Here is a 22,365-nt window from a genome sequence, read left to right as displayed (position 1 = left end):
GAAGAGGGGAGGGGTCCTGATGCACGTGCCCTCCTTGGTACATCCCCTGGGGGAAAATGCTACCTGTGTCTGATCGGGGCTGCTGTCACCAAGGATCACCAACTTGGTGGCTTAGAACAGCAGAAATGTATTCTCTTCCAGTCCTGGAAGCCAGAAGTCCAGCACCAAGGTGTTGGCCGAGCTCCCTCCAGAGGCTTCTGGGGGTGATTCCATTGCTCGCATCTTCCAGACCCTGGCAGTTACGACTGCTTCACTCCAGTCCCTGCCTCCTCCTTCGTGTCCTTAGTGTCCTTCTTCTCTGTGCCTCTTAGAAGGATACCTATTGCTGGATTAAGGGCCCACCTGGAGAACCTGGGCTGCTCTCATCTTGAGACCCGTGACTTCGGCAAACAGCCTTTTTCCAAGTGAGCTAGCATTCCCTGGGTGGCAGGGACAAGAACGCAGACGTGCCTTTTCAAGAAGCACTGATGAGTTGGCCTAGTGCATCCTCCATCTTTCTCACACTCGGTGTGGACGCCTACCCCAGGGGCCCCCTCCGTTCCCTGTGGCGCTTTTAAGACTCCTTCTGGCTTCCTTAGAGACTCTTGTCTTCCCTCAGCAAGCAGCTGCCTGGAGTCTGCACCAGCCCCCCATCCCTCCCATCCCCCCACCCCTGCTAGCTCTAGCTCAGAGACTTTCTGGCTCCCCTCCCTGGGGCTGCATTTTCCTAAGGGCACCTGATAGCTCCCTTCCCTCCCCTGGGAATCCCCTGGAAGGCCAGCCAGAGTGTCATGGGGGAGGGGACGCGGAGTACAGCCCACCAGCGAAGCCAGGATCCCCCAGATTGTGCCCACACCCTCCCTCAGGAGGAGCTGGCCTCTGATGTTCTAGAGCCGGGGGAGGAGGGGGGTTAAGAGAAGCTGGTTCTGCTTCCTGCTTGCCCTCTGGACTCTAATTATAATCTCCTTCTGGTGGACTGTGTTTGATTACAACCTCATTAAGTAGCTTTGCACATTCGGGCCCTGGTGATTGCAATATTGAAGCTGTCTACCTTTGCTGGTTAATATTCAGAGCTTGCAGCCTTCCTCCTTCCCTGCTCTGTCTGTCGTCGCAGACGCTGTGGAGTCGTGCCTGGGGGGGAGAGCCGGAGACAAGCTAATTTCCCGCGGGGCCTTCCTTCTGGGAATGGGTTTCCAACCTCAATTTAAAGGGAAGGGGGGTGGCCGTGGTTTAAAATAGTGCATGCCTGGCAGCCTCCTGGGTGGCTTCCCCCAGCCTTCCCCTAAAATACCTAAGAAGAGATGCCAAAAAAAGATGAAAAACGCTGAAAACAGAGACAGGTGGACAGTCTGGGAGGAAGCTCCTCGCGCTCTCAGCCAGACAGAGCTGCCCCCCCCCTTCCCGTCGGGAATCTGAGGCCTCCCACAGGAAGGAGGGAGGCTCCTTTCTTCCTCAATCTGACCACCTCATTAATCAGGAAGTCAGGCCACTGCCCTTTTTCCACTGGAGCCAGTGATTTGGGGTAGAACGGGTGCTGCTTACAGGCTCCCCTCCACACACCCCTCCCCTGCGCTGTTTTCTGCGGCTTCCAGAGAAAGCTCGTACCAGGAGCTGCCACCACCAGGCAGGGGTGGAGGGAGGTGGCCGCCGGAAGTACAGGTTGGCCGGTGGGCTGGGAAAGTCCTGGGAGGCACACACCACTGGATTTTCAGGGAGTCCCATCAGAGGCCCAGGCTGTGGGGATGGGTGAAGATGTCCCTTCCCAAGGTCAAAGTCACATTGGCGCAGTGTCCAAGGCCTGGCCCAGAGCTGGCTTCCTCAGCAAGCCAGAGCCTGAAGAGGTGGACTTGACTCTTCCCCAGGAAGCAGCCATGAGACAAGGTCAAGATGCTGGCTGCCAATTCCGATGCGTGGGCCTGGGTCTCCACCAACAAGGAGTTCCCAGACCCGAGCTGGGTGCCCTGCAACTCAACTCCAATCTGACACTGCCCACCTGGAGAGAGCAGCAGATCCCACAGGTTAAAGGCTCAGTCCTGCAAGACAGCTCCCAACCCGCCACCTCCACTTAAGATGCCAATTGAAAGTACAGGTGGTCACCTGCACCAAGGTATAGATTGAGGTTCCCACAGTCCTCTCCAGGGGTTCAATTAACTTGCTAGTGCTGCTCATAGAGCTCAGGAAAACAGCTTTACTTACTAGACGACCTTTTGTTATAAAGGATATAACAGGAACAGCCACTTGGGAGGGATGCATAGGGCAGGGGATGGGGAGGGAGTTCCGGGCTGAGCAGGGCTGAGCAGGGCTGAGCGTGCCACACTCTCCCATATGTCCCCCAGTTCCAAAACCCACAAGCTCTCCAAACCCCATATGAGGTTTTTTTGGAGGCTTCATTACGAAGTCATGATTGATTAAAACGTTGGCCATTGGCGATTGCCTCAACCTCCAGCCCAGGGGCTGGTAGGCCTAAAAGTTCCAACCCTCTAACCACAGATTGTTCTCCTAGCAACCAGCCCCCTTCACTGGGTGATCCAGGGCCTTTCCAAAAAGTCACCTCATTAACATGACAAAAGACACTTCTGTCACTTTCATCACTTAGGAAATTTCCAGGGTTTTAAGAGCTCAGTGCCAGAAATGGGGACAAAGATCAAATATATGTTTCTTATTAGAAATCATAGTGTCACACTAGGCAGATGATAGACGTGGGTCTCACTAGGCTGTGCCTCCTTCAAGGGTGAGCAAGTGGGAGGGGAAAAAACCCTGGGTGTAGGATAAATAAATACTATGGAAGCTGAACTCTGACCTCCAAAAATGATCTACAGCAGGATCCCAGAAGAAAGGAACTTTGTGGGAAAAGAACAAAATGCCAGCAAAAGAGGCCAAGCCGAGATGGGAAAAAACAAGAGGGTGAAGAGTGAGATTTTTTTTTTTTAATGTAGGGTTTCATTTGTTTGAGAGAGAGTGAGGTGCACAGGCAGAGGGAGAGGGAGAAGCAGACTGCTCGCTGAGCAGGGAGGGCTCCATCTCAGGACCCCGGGGATCATGATCTGAGCCAAAGGCAGGAAGGCAGATGATTAACTGACTGAGCCACCCAGGTGCCCTGGAAAGCGAGACTAATGAGAAAAATAAGAATTGCAGGGAAGCAAAATGCTAGCCCAACTGGCAGTCCTTACTGGAGGCAGAGCCTGGTGCTATAGGACAGGACCCCAAGGACAGGGAAGGCAAACTAGAGACCCTCTGTGAGAATGTATTTTGGAAAGGGGTGCCCAGCTGGCTCCGTTGGGAGAGTGTGTGACTCTTGATCTTGGGCTTGTGGGTTTGAGCCCCACACTGGGTGTAGAGATTACTTAGAAATATAATCCTTAAAATATATAAATAAAAGATAAGATCAGAAGACACTGAGAGCCAATTTCGATCATGAAAAAGCTTCCTGTTTGTAGATGGGAAGATGGACACCAAGCACACAGTGGCAAATTTTAATAATCCAGTATGACAGGGGAAAAAAAGGCCAGATGCACATGCCCCCTTCTCCTATGCTGCTCCCTACCTCCAGAAGGTCTCAGTGTTTGCCTTCCTGGGTCCTTTCTTAAATTGTTGCAAAATACAGAAGACATAAAATGTACCACCTTAACCAGTTTTATGGGTCAGTATTTTTGGGTGTGTTCACATTGTTGTACGATCTGTCTCCAGGGCTCTTTTCATCTTGCAAAGCTGAAACTCTGTACCCATTACACACGAACTCCCCAGCCCTTGTCTCCCCCAGCCCTTGTCTCCCCCAGCCCCTGGCCACCATCATCCTACTTTCTGTCTCTGATTTTGATGGCTCTTGGAACCTCATGTAAGTAGGACTGTCCCTTTGTGACTGACTTATTTTACTTAGTATGATGTCCTCAGGGTTCATCCGTGCTGTGGCATATGTAAGCTTTCATTCTCTTTTGTGACTGAAGAATATTCCATTGTATGTGAAAACCACACTTTGTTTCTCCATTCGTCTGTGGGTGGACACTGGGTTCTTTCCACTTCTGGGCAGTTGTGACTAATGCTGCTGCTATGAACACAGGTGTGCAAATATAGGCTTGAGTCCCTGCTTTCAGTTCTTTGAGGCATATATGGTAATTCTATTTTTAATTTTTTGAGGAAGTGCCATACTGTTTTCCACAGTGACTACACCATTTTACATTCTCATTAGCAAGCACGAGGGTTCCAATTTCCTCCCATCTTTGCTAACACTTGGAATTTTCTGGTTGGCAAGGGGGTTGATCTAAGAACTGGAACAACCAGAGATATTTAAGTTGATTTGTATCAGGAATAGAAAGGCCTGGTCCTGAGTGGCTGGCAGCATGGAGATGTGACACTGAGGGACAGTTGGGGTCATGGGAGGGATACTGGGAAGAGATATTTGGAGTTCTGAGGGGTATCACGATGGGATACCCCTTTGGTGACTTTGAGAGATTGTTATAAAGACATCAACCGCTTTTCAGGTCCCCCTGTATGTTGAACCGATGTTCCCAGGTAAGAGTGTGCTGGGGCTGTCCAGGAGAGGCAGCTAGAGGTTTTGGCAAAACCATCCTGTGGGGGGATGCTTGGGTGGCTCAGTGGTTGAGTGTCTACCTTTGGCTCAGGTTGTGATCCTGGAGTCCCAGGATTGAGACCTGCATCGGACTCCTGCATGGAGCCTGTTTCTCCCTCTGCCTGTGTCTCTGTCTCTCTCTGTGTGTCTCTCATGAATAAATAAATAAAATCTTAAAAAAAAAATCCATCCTGTGGACATTGACCAGAAAAAGCACCTAAGACAAACATCAGGTGGCCTCAGAGTCATCCGTGGCTCTGAATCCCAAGGGTGGCCAAGTGATGAGTAGCAGCTGTGATATTTTGAAGGGAATTTTTATCTAGCCAGGTTGTCTACAGGTGTGATTTCAATATTAAAAAATTTCCAGATAGGCTAGAGTTCAGAAAACGAACCACCCATGTATTCCTTTGGAGGGGAAAACTTATGTTGGATAATGTTCTCCAGCAGTGCAAGAACGGGTGTGCGTCCAGTCACGGGAAAGGACTGAGGAATGGTAGCTAACATGCCAGTTCGGTCCCAAAATCTGTGTCCAAACCTGAATGCAAAATGCCAAATCTTGTGGTCAATAAAGTAGTTTTAATGTTAAAAAAAAAAAAAAAAAGTAAAAGCAGAAATTGGATCTCCACCAAAGACCAAGCAGGGGATGGAGCTGGCAGTCTGCCACACATCAAAATTCCCAGTGACCCTCCATCCCAGAGCCGAGTTTTCCAGAGCCATTCCTCACTAGGTGGAAAGTCTAGAGCCAATCCCTTGGAATGAATGTCGCTCCTCCTCCCAGACACCAGCCATGGACTTGTGGGGAGCTTCCTTCTCCTGGACCCTTCAGACCAACCCTCAAAGCTGCACCCATACAGAGACCCCTCACCAAGGAGTCAGGGTAATGCGAGCAAGAAGGAGAGCTTGCTATATAGAGAGTAGAAGTTTTCCCTAGGACCCAAAGGGAAGGCCTTGGGCAGATAAACCCTTCCCAGAGGCTCCCCAACCCTCAGGGCAGCAGCCCCTTTCTCCCAGAGCACTCCCTTATTCTGACCCTGAAGTTCTTGAATTTCTTTTGGTACCTGGATTCCTTTATATTCTCTGTTTTTAAAACTGAGGGGATGGGCACCTGGGTGGCTCAGTGGTTGAGCATCTGCCTTGGGCTCAAGTCCTGGGATCGAGTCCCACATCGGGCTCCCCACAGGGAGCCTGCTTCTCCCTCTGCCTGTGTCTCTGCCTCTCTCTGTGTGTCTCTCATGAATAAATAAATAAAATCTTAACAACAACAACAACAACAAAAATCCAGTCCCTTAGCGAGGTTCGTGTTTGTAATAGTTTTGTCGTCTACCGTCACAGCGCTGTGTATTAGATTTCCTGGACTTATCTACTAGTTACTAGTATGTACCCTCAAACTTCATCTCCCATGCACCCACCTCCAACCCCTGGTTACCACCATTCTCTGGGTTTTCCCAGTTTGGTTCTTTCTAGATTCTGCGTATAAGTGAGATCATGCGGTATTTGTCTTTCTCTGCCTGACTTATCTCACTTAGGATCACGTAGCATCTCACTCAAAGTCCATCCATGTTGTGGCAAATGGCAGGATTTCCTTTTTTTCTCACAGCTGAATAGTATTCCATTGTGTGTATAAATTTATACACATCTTCTTTATCCATTCATCCATCAACAGACACTTAGGTTGCTTCCACCTCTGGGCTATTGTGAATAATGCTGCAGTGAACATAGGAGTGCATGTAGCTCTCCGGGGGGCTATTTTCATTTCCTTCGGATATATATCCAGAAGTGGGATTGCTGGGTTGTACGGATTACTATTTTTAATGTTTTCTTTTAAAGATTACTTACTTATTCATGAGAGACAGAAAGAAAGAGAGAGAGAGACATAGGCAGAGGGAGAAGTAGGCTCCCTGCAGGGAGCCCCATGCGGGACTCGATCCCAGGACCCCAGCACCACAACCTGAGCCAAAGGCAGATGCTGAACCACTGAGCCACCCAGGCGTCCCTCTATTTTTAATGTTTTGAGAAAACTTTGCATTCTTTAAAATTATTGAGGACCTCAAAGAGAGATTTCCTTTATGTGGGTTATATCTAGTGGATGCTAGTTACTATATTAGAAAATGAAACAAAAGGGCAGCCCCGGTGGCTCAGCAGTTTAGCACCGCCTTTGGCCGGGGGTGTGATCCTGGAGACAAGGGATCGAGTCCCACGTTGGGTTCCCTGCATGGAGCCTGCTTCTCCCTCTGCCTGTGTCTCTGCCTCTCTCTCTCTCTCTCTCTGAGTCTCTCATGAATAAATAAAATCTTAAAAAAAAAAAAAAATGGCCTTGGGGAGAGGGCTGGGGAGGACACCTAGGAGGCCAGCAGTGCCCCAGGTCCTCGGGACACGTGATATAGTCTAAAGCAGCACAAGCATTCTTGGGCCTAGGTGGGGTCAAAGCAAAGAAATTATAGCAATAAAATGTGCAATAACCTCTGTCCGGCTGGTTTTCCCTGTTCCTCCTTCTCATAATTCACAGCCCTGGGACCTTCAGAAACCCCACCCCAGCTGGAATTCACAGGGTGGGCGGTGGCATGACTCACAGTTACCCAAAGCCACAGTGAGCAGGGCCACATCTGCCTTCCTGAGGGGACCCACCTCCCCATCCCCTTCCTTCCATCTCCCCGCTTGCCCCCTCCCAAGCAGCAGCTGAATGAACCCAGACAACAGCAGCCCAGAGAGCTGGAGCCACTGTCAGCAGGCAGGGCGCCCAGGGTGACCTCGAGGGCACAGGGATGTAGAACCCAGGCTACGGGAAGAACATTCTGCATCTTTCCAGACCTGCCCCCAGCTTCTGGGGTTAATAAGGGTCATCCTGGTCCTTCCCAGATGGAATGGCCTCTCCTGGCCTGGATAGGAAGGGAAGGGGAAGACAGGGCAGGGCTGGTAGGGGTGCAAGAGCCCAAGCAATCAGGGACGCCTGGGTGGCTCAGTGGTTGAGCATCTGCCTTCGGCTCAGGGGGTAATCCCAGGGTCCTGGGATTGAGTTCTGCATGGGGCTCCCCCCAAGGGAGCCTGCTTCTCCTTCTGCCTGTGTCTCTATCTCTTTTGGGTCTCTCATGAATAAATAAATAAAATCTTTAAAAAAAGAGCCCAAGCAGTCAGGCAGTCCAGTTTTCAAACTTTGCTTGGGCCACAGAACTACTTTTGGGGATCATCCTGGTTTGCTGTGGGTGGCCAGCAGAATTGTCCTGTCGAGAGCTGGATCGCCTGAAGCATTGCTGAGTTTTCTGGCCTCTCGCTTGTTTGCCATCAGCCCCAAGATCTCGAGGAAACACGGTTTGGTAACTACCAGTGAGGTTCATGGGCCCATTTAACAGATAGGGAAGCCGATCCCAAGAGGGAAGATGTCTCTTGCCCACCTACTGTGTGTCAGGGGTTGGGTAGAACTGGGATCTGGTGCTTTCTGCAGGAGACCAGCAAGTATATGTCATGGGAAGGGGTACACGCTGAGCAGGGGCTGGTGTTGGGGCCGCAGCTCGCAGAGGGGCAGGCCAGCCTGCGGCACGGACAGAAAAGGAAGGATAAATCTGTCCTCTCTCCTTCTCCCGTGGCCATAAGTCCAACTTCTGACCATGGCAGTAACCACCTCTCCACTTCCACCTGTGGACCCTGCCCTGTCCTTCCCTCCCTGCGCCAGGAAAGGGGGGGTCTCGGCCCTGTGACACCTGGGCCTTCGAAGACCCTAGAATAGAGGCCCTTTGACTTCTCCCTTTCCTAGGTTCCCAGCCTCCTCCTGCTACAGGGAGGGTGGGCCGCATTTTTGCACATTCCTGAGAAACAGTTTGTGTTCCGAGATCCCATGCATCCAGGCCCTGGTGACCATGAGGCCTAAATCCCGGGTTTTCCAGAAACAGAGGTCATGGCTTTTGTCACATTCTCAAATGGGCCTGTGGTCCAAAAAGAAGTCATCACCCCTGCATCAGGAGGGGAGGGGTCTTGCAGAGGAGAGGTGGGCATGGAAGGATGGGGGGGTTGGGGAGAGCTGTGTCAGGGATATTCTCCCCTGCTGGAGCCTTTACATGTTACCTGGTTTTATTTCTCTCTCCTACTTGTGATGGAGGGTCCCTGGCTCCATTTTACAGATGAGGAAACTGGGACTCAGTGACATGAGGTAGCTTGCCCCAGACACAGCCCTGAGGGATGGATCAAGCCGGGGCAGGGACAGAGGCCCAAGGTGGTGTTGTATTTGGTTCTACAGCGGCCTTCAGCTCTGGAACCTGGCAAAGCCGGCACTTTAGAAGCCTCCCTTGTGAGCATCCGCACCAGACCCCCGAGCCTCCGCATCTAGGTCCCCAGGAAATTATTTCAGTGGCCAGAGACCCTGACGCAGGGCTTCTCCCTTCTGAGGGTCATTCTTGGGCCCTCCTGTCCATTCCTCTCTAACGAGGAGGGAGCAAAGTGCCCCTACAGTGGCAGGTGGGACCTGGCTGAAGGGTAGGCTTAGGAAGGCTCCCCGCCAGGGCAGAGGGCACGGAGCCCAGCCCCCTCCCCTCCGGGTCCACCCAGCAAAGACCCTTGCTTTCTTTGTCCTTAGAAATGTCAGCCCCCCAGGACCCCTGGGTGGCTCAGTGGGTGGAGCATCAGCCTTCAACTCAGGTCGTAACTCCAGGGTCTCAGGATCGAATCCCACATCGGGCTCCCCGCAGGGAGCCTGCTTCTCCCTCTGCCTGTGTCCTGCCTCTCTCTGTGTGTGTCTCTCATGAACAAATAAATAAAGTCTTAAAAAAGTGTGAGCCCCCAAACCTCAGGGCAGCATCTCTACCCTCCTGCCTACCTCCTGCCCAACTCACTCCAGTGGTAAATAAGGCAGAGCAATCCCAAAACAGGCCCCGGCTGAGGCATAGGCCCACCCCACCATTCCTGAAATTCTTTTTAAAAACATCTTTATTGGGGCACCCCAGTGGCTCAGTCTGTTTAAGTGTCTGCCTTCAGCTCAGGTCATAGTCTCAAAGTCCTGGGTTTGAGCCTCACATCAGGCTCTCTGCTTACCCAGGAGTCTGCTTCTTCCTCTCTCTCTCAAAAAACTAAAAGTAAAATTTTTTAAGAAATAATAAAAATTGGGGCACCTGGATGGCTCAGTTGGTTGAGCATCTGCTTTTGACTCAGATCATGATTCCAGAGTCGTTGGATCGAGCCCCATGTCAGGCTCCCTGCTCAGCAGGAAGCCTACTTCTCCCTCTCTTCCCCACTCGTGCTCTCTCGCTATCTCTCTCTCTCTCTCAAATAAATAAAATCTTTTTTAAAAAATTTAAAAATCTTTATTATATGTGATTTTTTTCTTTCATTGTTATTGGGATGTAAACTGAGCAATGTGTGAGTTCAAGGCATACAGCATAACCATTGACTTACATACGCTGTGAAATGATGACCACAGTAAGTTAACATCTTCTCGTGTAGTGAGGGGGGGAATAAAAGAAAAAATATGGCTTTTTTCTTTGCGATGAGGACTTTTAGGATGGGTACTCCCTTAGCATTTTTCACATCTCCTACACCGCAGAGTTAACTCCAGTCTCTTGTTAAACATCCCGGGCCTCAGTTTCTTCACCTGTAAATTGGGAATTACAATGGCCAGCCTACTCGCCTTACAGGGATTTCTAAGAATCACATGGGGAAGGTGTTTGGAAAAGTTCAGGATTCCCCACCGAAATAACTGGGAGTGAACCTGTGCCAGGACTCACCCATCAGTCACACATTTGGTGTCCTCAGGGTGTTGGACCTGGCCTGGGAGCCTTCTTCCTCTGGGCTGTGCTGGGGCAGCTCCGCCTGTGGCTTGGGAGCCTAGGGGCCCATAGGGTAAGGGCAGCAAAAGTGGGTGATGCTTGACTTCCCTGCCCACCCTTGGTGGGCCCCTTGGTCTTCAGGGTGGGCTGGGCCCAGGAATATTTTCGTTCCTATCATTGTCTGGTCTGGGCAAGGTACCAAGGTAGGAATAGGAACCACAGCTTCACCCAAGAACAACAGAAAATGCTTTGCTTCTCTAAAGCAGTTAACGCTGCTTCAAGCTTCCACCAACTTGACTGGTGGGGAAGTCAAAAGTCAAGCTTTAGTTATGTTTGGGGAGTCTGCCCTTTCCCTGGGTTGTGCAAGAATCTTGGGTTTTACACAGTCCAGAACATTTGGAGTAGGGCCCCTGGGTCCTGATCTACCCTGGTGACTGTTGTTGGCCAAGTCTATGGGGTCCCTTGCTGGTTGGGCAGGGGCATCTGCAGAGGCTCCCAGCTGGGACTGTCAGTGTGTGGTGCCCCCGCAAACCCTTGTCCTTCCTCGGGCCTGGAGACCCTCTGCCTCCACCCCAAATCACCTGTTGTCCTTTCTAAGGGAGCCCTAGTGGTGCTTTCTTCTGGGTGCCTGGCAGCTTCTTTTAATCCCACAATCCAGAACCACCACCGCCACCAGCCCCTGAGACAAAGGAACACCAAAGTTGGGTCAGCTATAGAAGGAGCAGTAAAAATGATGGCAGAAGCATGGGAAAAACAAATAAATATCAGTACATGATCCTATCACAGAGCTGGGGGATTTACTCTGCATGCAGGTTCCAAAATTTGCCCTCCCTATGTGGAAAAGCAGCCACTACTACCATGGCCAGTACTACCATGCTGGTACCTTTGGCTTCGTACTGGTTTCCAGGGGAGGAGGATGGAGGGTGAGTCTTCATCCAGAGGTTGGAGGGCCTGGGACATACATGCGCTGGGAAGGCATCTTAGAGGGGCTTCCATGGCCCTCTGGACAAGTTCTGTAGATGCTTCCTTGCAGCTGGGAAACCTTCCTGGGGATGGGGGGTCTCCCCCCTGGTTAGGGTGCTGGAGGAGGGGGTGCTAAGCCACCCACAGGGAGCTGTTCTGGGCATGTTGGAAGGGACTCGAGAGTAAGGCCTGGCCACCCCTGACCTCTGGGTGACCTCTCTTGCAGGACCTGGGCATGGAGTCGACCTCTCTGGATGATGTTCTATACCGCTATGCCAGCTTCAGGAACCTGGTGGACCCCATCACACACGACCTCATCATCAGCCTGGCGCGCTACATCCACTGCCCCAAGCCGGTAGGGCCGCTGTGGTCAGAGCCAGCCAGGTCTGGGGGTGTGAGGCGGGTGCCTTTCTGGCCAGAGCAGCTCAGTGTCCAAGGAGAGCTGGTGGCTATGGCCCGGGGAGGCCCAAAGAGGACAAGCCACCTCAAGTGGGCAGCCAGCCAGCGGGCCTGAGGTGCCCACCCTGTCCTAAGGCTCAGCACCCATGGCAGGGTCTCACATGGGCACCATCAGCCCACGTTTTGGTTTTTGTTTGGCCTCCCAGTGTATTAAATCCAGATTCCTTGCCAACATTTAAAACTCAGAATATTTCACACATGCTCCATATTCAGCTCCCCTTGGAAAACAGGAAGCTCCAGCAGCATGGAGCCTTCATTCCTATAGGACGGGAGCTGAGTAGCTCCACCCTAGAGCTTTTCCCTCCCATCCCTCAATTTCCAGCAGCTTCCAAAAGAAGCACTTCCCCTGTGGCAGGGACAGGAAGCCAGAGCAGGACCCAGGAGCGCCTGAGGGAAGCTTCTGCTTTCAGAGGAGGAGGATTTAGGATAGGAGGGAGGAGGTGACTGTCAAACCCACCTCCTCACTTGGCCTGAGCACAGACTTGAACCTGGTTGCTCAGGGGGGCTCCATTGCTCTGAAGCTGGGCCTCCATCTGGGCCTTCATCTAGGACCTTCTCTCTGGCTTCTGGGGCCGTCTGGCACCAAGACTTAGGTGAGGAGCCAGCTCTGAAGGGCTGGGAGCCAGTCGGGGCCAAGCACGGGGTGGGTTGGGGTTGGTGGTGGGATGCCGCAGAAGCCAGGAACGCTGAGCTCAAATATGTGATGGTAAGAAAAAGCTGGTAGTGGGGTTGGCAGGCTGGGGAAGAGCGGCTGCTGCCAGGAGCTGTAGGAGAATCAGCTGGGCCTGGAATCACCTCCACTTCTCATTCAGATTGTACCTGGCTCAGCCCAGGGAAGCTGGGAGCAGCGTCTGTAGGCTTCACGGGTGCCAGACCTCTGCCTTTTCTGGAACGGGATGAGATGCCCACAGGTGAAGGGATGACAGATCACAGGGCCCTCAAAGCAGCTCCATAGGAGAGATGTCATTTTTATGCACATTTTAGAGTTGGGGAAGACCAAATTCAGGTAATGACGTAATCTGATGAAGGTGACCCCCACAGGTATGATCTGGGCCTCAGTTCCGGGCAGGGTGTGGGCGCTGTCAGTGCTCTGGTGGGGCTGGTAGGGCTGCATCGGGGCCAGATGAGGAGGCCTGTGGGGGAGCAGGAAGGAGAGGTGGCCCCAGGGGTTCTGTCTGGACTGAGCTCCATCCCCTCCGGCGGGGTGGGGACCACGGGGGGGGGGGGGGGCACACCCGGGTTGTCTGCGCTCAGGCTGCTACAACACGAAACCACTGACAGGGGGCCTTGTAAACAACAGTAATGTCTTGCTCCCAGTTCTGGAAGCCGGGAATCCAGGGTCAGGGCGCCCACAGGGCGCGGTTCTGGTGAGAGCCCTCTTCCAGGTTTGCAGACGGCCGCCTCCTCGTGGTGGCCTCATGGGTGGGTGGAAAGCAAGCCAGCTGGCTCTCTGGCTTCTTCGTTTAACCCTTGTGACCTCTTCTAATCCTGCTTAACCCCCTAAAGGCCCCACCTCCAGACACCATCACACCGGGGTGGGGTCCCCCCCACAGGTTGGGGTGACAGAGTCAGACATTAGGTCCATGGCATGGGTGTTGCTTTCTCGGGTCACTTAATTAGCTGAACTTTGTTTTCTTCAACTCCAAAGACACATGACAACACCCTCCCCTGTAGAGCCATTTTGAGAGTTCAGTGAGCTGATTCAGGAGAAGCTTCCAGAAGCTCAGGCATTTGTACCATGTACACGGAAGCTAAGGTTTACCTAGTCATTGAGCACCCACCGTGTGCCAAGCAGGGTCCTCAGACTTAGCAGGTCCGTGGTGAGATCCTGAGGCAAGGTTGTAGGCTCAGAGTCTTGGAGAATTAGGGGCCGGCCTCTGATTTCCAGATTTCCAGAGCCAGCCAGTGGTGTCAGCCCTGTTGGAGGCCCGGCCCTGTTGGAACCGGCCAGGCTGGTTCCCCTAACCATACCCATAGGCCAGGTGGCAGGAGAGGCCCTTCATTCAAAAGGACTCTCCTGGTTGTGGTTGAGGCCAGGGTGGGAGGTCCTGACTCTGAGGCCCCCAAACTGGTGTTAGGGGCAGCCCTGGCCCCCACCCCAAAACGTGAGCTGGCTCGGGGCTGGCCAGGAATTCCTGTTCTTGGCTCTTTCATCTGAGAAGCCCAGATCATTCCAAGTGTGGGCCTTAAGGTTACTATGCCAAGACTCTCCGCTAGGAGGCAGCGTTTCCCTCAGCTGTGACGTGAGACAAATAAGTAGGCCTTCCTGGTCCAATCTGTTTCAGCATCCAGCAGACAAATAACCCCACAACTAAGATGACCCCCTCAAATGAGTCCCAGCCTACCAAAAGTCCTCTCCTGTGTGCCAGCTGGATGTGGGCCCAGGCCCTAGAAAATGTGGGTCTGTGCGTGTCCCCAGAAGGAGGACAGTCAAAATCCCATCGCGCCCATGACTCTGTGCTGATGAATCCATAGCCAAGCTTCAAGCTCAGAAGTCACCTACCTCTTTTTTTTTTTTTTTTTTAAGATTTTGTTTGTTTATTCATGAGAGAGACAGAAACGTAGGCAGAGGAAGAAGCAGGTTCCCTGCGGGGAGCCTGATGTGGGACTCGATCCCAGGAACCCAGGATCACGCCCTGAGCCGAAGGCAGATGTTCAACCACTGAGCCACCCAGGTGCCCCATTTAGCGGGCAATTTTAGAGACTCCTTCCTTCCCTGCACCCCAGCTCCAGCCCCACACATCCCTTCATGTCTACAGTCAGGGTCCCCACGAGCAGATGCTAAAATGAGGGTGTGTGTACAGCAATTTGTTGGGGAGGTGCCCCGGGGAAGCCAGGCCAGCCCAGGCTCCATCCTGGGGAGGGCAAGCAGCTTCCACCTGGTTCCTCAAGGGAAAGGGGCTGGGCTTTCAAACCCCCGCACTGGCCAGAGTGAGGGGCTCTCCCTGAGGAGGTAAGTTCCCAGGCACTCCTGTCTCCTGATCAGGTCTTGATCTCAGAGTCCTGGGATCGAGTCCTGCATCAGGTTCCCCACAGCGAGCCTGCTTCTCCTTCTGCCTATGTCTTTGCCTCTGTGTGTGTGTCTTGCATAAATAAATACACAAAATCTTAAAAAAAAAAAAAAAAAAAAGGGTGGGCACTCACCACAGAGCAGGACAGGTGCTGGTCCTCCGGGCAGAAGTACACCAAAGAAGGGAGGGTCACAAAATTGGAAAAAGTGGATCCAAGTGATTTGAATGGAGCACCCATGTTGTCCACCACAACCAGCAAGTCCCAACAGCCCTCATTCCCTAGTGTGTTGGGGTCTCTCAAAGGCCCTTCTGGTCCCCACATCCTCCTCCTTAAGGCTACTGGCAGAGCCTCCAGTGGGACTCTGGGCCTCCACTCCTGCCTCCCTGCCCTCTGTGCTCTGAGAGCAGCCAGAGAGGAATCTGCAAGGTCAATTGGATCACCTAAGTACCTCTCTGAGAAACCTTCCATTGTGTCGTAGTTTCACTAAAACCCAAACTCCTTTTTTTTTTTTTTTGAAGATTTTATTTATTTATTCATGAGAGACACACAGAGAGAAGCAGAGACACAGGCAGAGGGAAAAGCAGGCTCCCTGTGGAGAGCCCAATGTGGGACTCGATCCCAGGACCCGGGGATCATGACCTGAGCTGAAGGCAGATGCTCAACCACTGAGCCACCCAGATGCCCCCTCTCAGAACCTTCAGTGACCAGCCTAGCTCACAAGGCTCTCCCATGTCCTGTTTATGGCTTCATTTCACTCACTGGTCTCCCACGCAATCTTGCTTATTTATTTGTCAGCTAACATATTGTCTGCCTTCCCCACAAGACTATCAGTTCCAAAGGGACAAGAGATGGCATCTGTCTTGCTCACAACTACATCTTGCATCATGCAGGGCCCTGGCGGGAAGCAGGCCAACACATTCCATTGTGAATTTTTGAGAGTTTAATAATGGGACTCTTTCCACGGTTGTGGGCAGGAGAAAGGAAACCAGTGGGGGATATTGAGACACCCAAAGACAAGCGGCAGCAGGAAGTTGTTACCACAGAAAGGGCCTTGGGTGCAAGCCATGACACCAGAGCCATGAGAACACTTTTTCCAGCACCGTGCTGTATTTTCTATTGCTGTGTAACAAATGACCCCAGAATTTAGTGGCTTAAAACAATAGACATTGATCATTGTGTAGTCTCTGTAGCCTAACCTAGGTCATTCTAGATTAGGGTCCCTTGTGACAGTGGCCAGGGCTGCAAATATCTACGGGTTTGGTGGACAGTGGCAGGCCCCCTTCCGGGCTGGCACACCCCCTGGCTGCTGGCAGGAAGCCTCAGTTTCTTGCCACATGAGACTGTGGCATAGGGCCGCTGGAGCTTCCACACACACATCGGGGCAGCTGGCTTATTATCCCAGAGCAAGTGATCCAAGAAAAGAGCAAGGCAGACACACACCTAGATCTTCTACGACCTAGCCACATCCTAGGTCACCCAGATCAACCCTGATACGGTGCCCAATCTCCCCAGACTCGCACCATACTTCCCTCTCCTTACTTTTCCTTTTCCATGGATGGGGGAGGAAGAACTGCAGAATTAATTCCACAACTGCCTTTATTTTTTTTTTAAGATTTTATTTATTCATGAGAGAGAGAGAGGCAGAGACATAGGCAGAGGGAGAAGCAGACTCCCCGCAGGGAACCAGATGGGAGACTTGATCCCAGGATCCCGGGACCATGCCCTGAGCCAAAGGCAGACGCTCAACCACTGAGCCACCCAGGCGTCCCACACTCTGCCTGTGAGCCTGCGGTGTGGACTGGGGCTCTGTTGCCAGGAGCACAAGTCCAGGGGCACTGCCTCAAGCTGGGAAGAGAATTTATCCTGATACCATGGGGTCTTCTTGGGCCCCAAAACAGCCGCGCTTGGAGGAGGGGCTAGAGGTAGAGGTACAGATGAACTGCAGTAGCAGACAGCGCTCCATCCCTTTTCTGGGCTGCACCACCCCGGGCCACACTCTGCCTTCCCCAGGGCTCCCCGTGGGTGTCTAGACCCTGAGCAGGCGGGGTGGGGGGGGGGGCGGGGGGGGGTTGCGTCTGGTCTGCAAGAAAGGTCTGATTGGCTGCCTCTGCCCATGCCTGCTTCTGGACCAATCTGCTGCAGCTTGGGCTGGGGTCTGGCTGCACCGAGGGGCCTGCGGGTGCGCGCAGGGCGTGCAGGGCACACGGGCCGGGTAACTTGCGGTCCCGGTGGTCCGACTCCTCCGCCAAGGTTGCGCAAGGGGCGCGTGGCTACTGTTTCTGGCAACCACGGAGAAACGACACTTCCTCCTGCTCTGCCTCCACCGTGCCCATCCAGCCCCTGCCTCGCCACCTTCTCCTGCTCCAGCTCCGAGCCAGCCCTGCTTTGTCCTCTTCTCCGCGGGAGGGGGGTGGGTTTCGAAAAATCCAGGGAGTTGGGGGGAAATTAGAGGGGCTTGCTTAAGGCTTTTGCGGGTGCAAATGATAGGAACACTTGGAACCCACCAACCAAAAGATTGATCACCGTGGGGGCGGGGAGGGGTCTTGGGTGGCTCAGTTGGCTGAGCGTCCGCCTTCGGCTGGACAGGATCGAGCCCCGCCCGCATCGGGCTCCTGCGCAGCTTGGTTGGGGGAGAGGGGTCTGCTCCCTCTCCCTGTGCCCTTCCCCCGCTGCTCATGCTCGCGCTCTCTCAAATAAATAAATAAGTAAATAAAATCTTTTTTAAAAAGATTTATCACTGGGAGGGCAGCGCAGGGTGAGATGGCCGGTTAGGAAGGATGCCAGCCCCAGAGCCGGCTTTGCGTCCTGATCCCATCCCACAAGCTCGTGGGGCCTCAGTTCCCTCACTTGCAAAGCGGGGATCCCAGGAGCGCGGGTTTCATGGGGCTGTTGTGGGCTCCAGGATCGCGAGGAGCTGGTGCGCGCCGCCCGCACAGGCGACGCGTCCCGTAGCAGATGCGCGCTCGGTGTTGGCTGTCGTTCACGGAGCCCAGACAGACGGAGGGGAGGACACCGGCTCACGGCGTGTCTCAGATCGGCTGTGAGGTGAGCGTGTCTATTGTCCCTGTCGCTGAGCGAACAGGCTTGCTCAGTCTCCGGCCGGGAACGGCCCTGCGCGGTCCGCCCCTTGCCTCGCCTTGCACCCCGCTGCCCCCTTGCGGCGGTGCCCGCGCCCTGCGGCGGCCGCTTTGCCGCCTTTTCCTCTTTGTTTCCTGGTCCAGCGCCCAGCTGCTCGCGCCCAGAGGGTGGCCCCGGACTTTGGAAGCCCTGGGAAGTGTTTGGAGGAGGAGCGGAGGCCGACGAGCTCGGTTCTCAGCTTTGGGAGAGTGACCCTGTTCTGGGCGCCCGGGTGGTCTGGGGAGTGAGGCTGGGCTGGCCACCCAGTCCCACCCCCCTTCATCCTTGTCTCTGAACTGGTTCGAACTGGTGCTTCTCCACCCTGGAGACACTGGGGAATCATCTGTGGAGCTTTTTTTAAAAAAAATCCCTTGGGGATCCCTGGGTGGCTCAGCGGTTGAGCTTGAGCGTCTGCCTTCGGCTCAGGGCGTGATCCCAGGGTGCTGGGATCGAGTCCCACGAGTTCCCTGCAGGGAGATTGCTCTCCCTCTGCCTGTGTCTTTGCCTCTCTCTCTCTGTGTCTCTCATGAATAAATAAATAAAATCTTAAAAAAAAAAAAATCCCTGCATGCATGCTGCCCACCCATGCTGGTGGGGCCCAGTCAGTGCACCATCTCTGCTGTCACATCCCATCCTCCCTTTGGCCTCCAGAGTTGGCCTTCACCCTGGCCCCCACCATGACCGCCCCACCCTGAGCCTCTTCTGGCCAAGGTCTCCTCACTGGAGTCCCTCCAATCCTTCTTTTCCTTGGTGCCCATGGCTACACTGTGCCTTCGTTCATCCCTTTGGGCCTGGTGTGGCCTCTCCCTGGCCCTTGCTTTATCCCCAATTCCTTCCGTGGCCACGGGGTTTAATCGGAGGGTGATGATGTCTTGAGCCCCAGCCTCACAAATCCCTCAGGAGGGGTCCACGTGGCTGCAAATGAGCCAGTTATTCCCCCGTCCTGCCTTCTCCTCCCCTTCTCTCCTGGAGCCCCTTGCCTTCTCTCCAGGTCCCCAGCCCTAAGCCTGGATCCTTCCTCATCCCCGCCCTGCCCATACCTGCTCCATCCTGAGCACTGTTGGTCAAGTGTGGTGGCCCCTGTCACTTTCAGGGCTTTCTGCAGGCCTGGCAGGGAGCCCCAAACTGCACAAAGCAGTTCAGGGCCAGGCCCATCTGACCCTGAACTGCTTTGTTGGAGGGACAGTCCCAAAATGCAAACTGTTCTCTCTTGGAGCCCCTGCCCGCTTCTCCTGCTTCCCTTCACATACACTCAGAACAAATCTAGAATCAGAACATGGCAACTCAGGTCACCAGGTCGCCTAAAGTGACAGGTGACATCAGACAGGCAGGCGTAGGCAAGAGGAAGTGAGGTTCTTGGAGAACCAGAGACCATTGCTGTCTATACCAATTCCATTCAGGTTTGAGCCTCTGTCTCCTGGATCCCTGCTCAGAAGCTTCACCTCTTTGGATACTCAACACCTACCTCTTCCCTCTCCTGTCTCTGCCCTCAGGGTCTTCTAGCCTTTCCAACAGCCCCAGTCCTGCTGTCTATGCTTCAGTTCCCTCCTCTGTAAAATGGGGATAATGAAAGTAGTTCTGCTCTGGAGTGTTGTGGGAATTCCGTGAAGTCCTAGTGTATTGTCCATGTGCAGCAACCCAGGTGACAGATGATAGAGGCTTGAACTAAAGTGGTGGCCATGGAGGTGGCGAGAGGTGAGCAGACCCCCCAGATTGCCACCTGCTCCCGCACCTGTAACACCCCCCCAACACCCAAACCTTTGCACATTTCCTCCTCACTCAGGAGATGCCTCTTATATCGTCTTTCCTCTTTCCATACAAAAATCATAAACCTTTCAGCCCTTAAAAGCCCAATTCATAGGTGTCTGGGTGGCTCAGTCTGTTAAGCATCTGCCTTCAGCTCAGGTTATGATCCCAGAGTCCTGGGATCAAGTTCCACATCGGACTCTGCTCGGTGGGGAGTCTGCTTCTCCCTCTGCCCCTCCTCTGTGTTCCTTCTCTCCCTCTCCCTCTCCCTCTCCCTCTCTCTCTCTCAAAAATAAATAAAATCTTAAAAACATAAAATAAAGGCCCAACTCACTTGGGAGGAGTAATCCTCCTTTTCCCCGCCAGGGCATTATTCGAGAGTTTACTGTGTGCTGAGCCACAGTCACAGCACTCCACAAGGAGTGACTCATTTTGTCCTCAGAAAATCCCCTGTGAGTTGGGTTCTGTTATCCCTTCATACAGGAGGATTGAAGGTCAAGTGACTTCCCAAGGTCACAGAGGAGGTAACGAAGCAAGGGTTCAAATCTACACGGTTTGGCTCCGAGTCCATGCTCTTACCTACTCAGTATGCTGTGTCTCCATTAGCACGGTGATGATGGTAGCAACCATCGGGCTGGCCTTTACTGAGTGCCCACTGTGTGCCAGGCACTGGATGCGGGTTAATGGTTGAACCTCACCGGATCCAGGTTTCTCTCCAAATGCGGGTTTGCGTCTGAGCCCTGGCACTTCCTGGCTCTTGGCTCTTAGCACTGGGCCACTGGGCAGGAGCACATGCTGTTGGCCCCCCACCCCCGGGGCTTGGTGACTGTCTATTGACAGCCCTCTCATGGCTCATGGGACAGAGGTGGGGTCTCTCTAGCATGTCTTTGCCGCATCCTTTAACCCAATGTAAGTTTGTTAGGGCCGCCATAACAAAATACCACTTAAACAACAGAAATGTATTTTCTCCTAGTTGTGAAGGCTGGAAGTCCAGGATCAAGGTGTTGGCAGGACTGGTTTCTTAAAGGCCTCTCCTTGGCTTGAAGATGGCCGTCTCCTCCAGGGTCCTCACATGGCCTTCCCTCTGTGCGTGTGTGTGTCCTATGGGCTTTTCATGAGGACACCAGTCATATTGGATTAGGGCCCACCCAGAAGATGAATGAATTGCACTGGAAAAGACTTGAACTCCTCATTCATTAAGTTTTCCCACTGGAGGCATCATAAAAATATTTCCCTTTGCTATGTGAAATACAAGAGAGAGAACAACTTCTAGGACAATTGCCTAGAACAATTGCCGGGCACCTGGTAGGGGCTCAGTCAACATTTGTGGAGCAATGAATGAGCAGAATGGCCCTGGCCTCTGGGGAGAGCCTGGGACCATGATGAATCCTGGCTCAGGGGTCAGCCAGCACTCAGCTCTGGTCAATTGTTGTCAGATTGCCTGGAATTTAGGGTTTTATATAAATCTCAGTTGTGCCATGAAAGCAGCGAATTCACAGAAATTGGAGCCATGGTGCATTTTAGTTTGCGACCAATGGCTTTCTGCTAAGGGGGGCCCCCTGAGAGCCAACAGAACAGGCCTCCCCCAGCTCAGCCTGGGGGTGCGCCCTTCCCGTGGAGACAGGAAGCTGGAGTTGAGGGCCTGGTGTCCCCTGCCTGTCCCAGGGAACTCAGGGTCCTGCCGCCTGTGGTTGCCTCTGCAGGAAGGCGACTCGCTGGGCGCCATGGAGAAGCTGTGCCGGCAGCTGACATACCACCTCAGCCCCCACTCCCAGTGGAGGCGGCACCGGGGGCTGGTGAAGAGGAAGCCTCAGGCCTGGTGAGTCTCTGTCACCTGAGCTGGATCTACCCTGCCTCCCCTCCCCCCACCCCTCTGGCCTGGTGTCCAAGGACAGCCCAAAGGGGATCCATGGCCGGCTGGGCATGCGGCACACAGCATTCCCTCCCAGTGCTGAGGGAGGGGCTGGAACCAGAGCGGTTGTCTTGGAAGGTGCCTGAAGGAGGTGAGCTTGAAGGAGAACTCAGGGTTGGGTGGGGAGAGCAGCCAGGGGAGCATTCCAGGGGGGCATGCTGGAGCGGATGTCCCCTGAGGGGAGCTGCTCGTGGGGCCCTGGTCTGGATTGGGAGCTGGGGACTATGGGCCCGTTCAGGAGGGATGGGAAGACATGATTGGGCACTGCCACTGAATCCGCCACTTCTCCTGAATGTCTCCTACGGGGACTCGGACCCCAGCCATGCCCCTGGGCCACGTGGCAGTGAGAACCCTCAAAGGTTTTATGCCCCCCTGAAGATTGGGGGGGTACATGGGACACAGAACCAGCGGGCATAGCACCTTTGGAAGCAAGTGAAAGGGAGCCTGGAAGTCAGGCTTTCTGGAGGGAGTACCCCTGCCTTTCTTGCAAAGGACCATGGGGCAGAGTGGCTTGTGTCCTTCCCAAGGGCTGGGCAGGGGCAGGGCTGCCCTCCCTTGCTGACGAGAGCCCTGGTTCCTCTTTCCCTTCTGGACTCCTCCACCCAAAGGCAGGAGAGGAGCATTCCCAGGTGGAGGAAGAGAGTGAGGCTCTCATGAAGCTCAGAGATGGGCTCCAGCCGGGCTCAAGTCAGGGGTTGTACGTGGGGTCAGAGCAGGTGGAACCTGGAAGGCCCTGAGGAGTCCGTGATGACCTCAGTCTTTAGGATTGAACAGCTAGAAATGTGAGCTCGGCAGGAGTCCAGGAGCCTCCTCTTCTGCCTCCCCAACACACACGCATGTTTTGTCTGTTCTTTCAAAAG

General features: G+C 53.6%; 1 protein-coding gene and 1 long non-coding RNA gene across 2 annotated transcripts in view; one reads left to right on the top strand and one right to left on the bottom strand.

The window, feature by feature from the left end:
* LRRC75A (leucine rich repeat containing 75A) overlaps positions 1-22,365 on the top strand; it is a 42,255-nt gene that overhangs the window by 16,609 nt on the left and 3,281 nt on the right. The window contains exons 2-3 of the mRNA XM_072821014.1: positions 11,486-11,614; positions 21,297-21,412. Of these exons, the coding sequence (XP_072677115.1) occupies positions 11,486-11,614; positions 21,297-21,412 (245 nt within the window). The remainder of the gene's footprint in view (positions 1-11,485; positions 11,615-21,296; positions 21,413-22,365) is intronic.
* LOC140630565 (uncharacterized) lies at positions 17,446-19,885 on the bottom strand. The gene is made up of 2 exons (XR_012028294.1): positions 19,313-19,885; positions 17,446-17,800 (listed from the first exon to the last, which is right to left on the bottom strand). It is a non-coding gene; the product is annotated as an uncharacterized lncRNA (long non-coding RNA).

Source organism: Canis lupus, chromosome 3, assembly GCF_048164855.1.
Source record: "Canis lupus baileyi chromosome 3, mCanLup2.hap1, whole genome shotgun sequence".
Taxonomy (NCBI): domain Eukaryota; kingdom Metazoa; phylum Chordata; class Mammalia; order Carnivora; family Canidae; genus Canis; species Canis lupus.
This window is presented reverse-complemented; position numbering and strand designations above follow the sequence as displayed.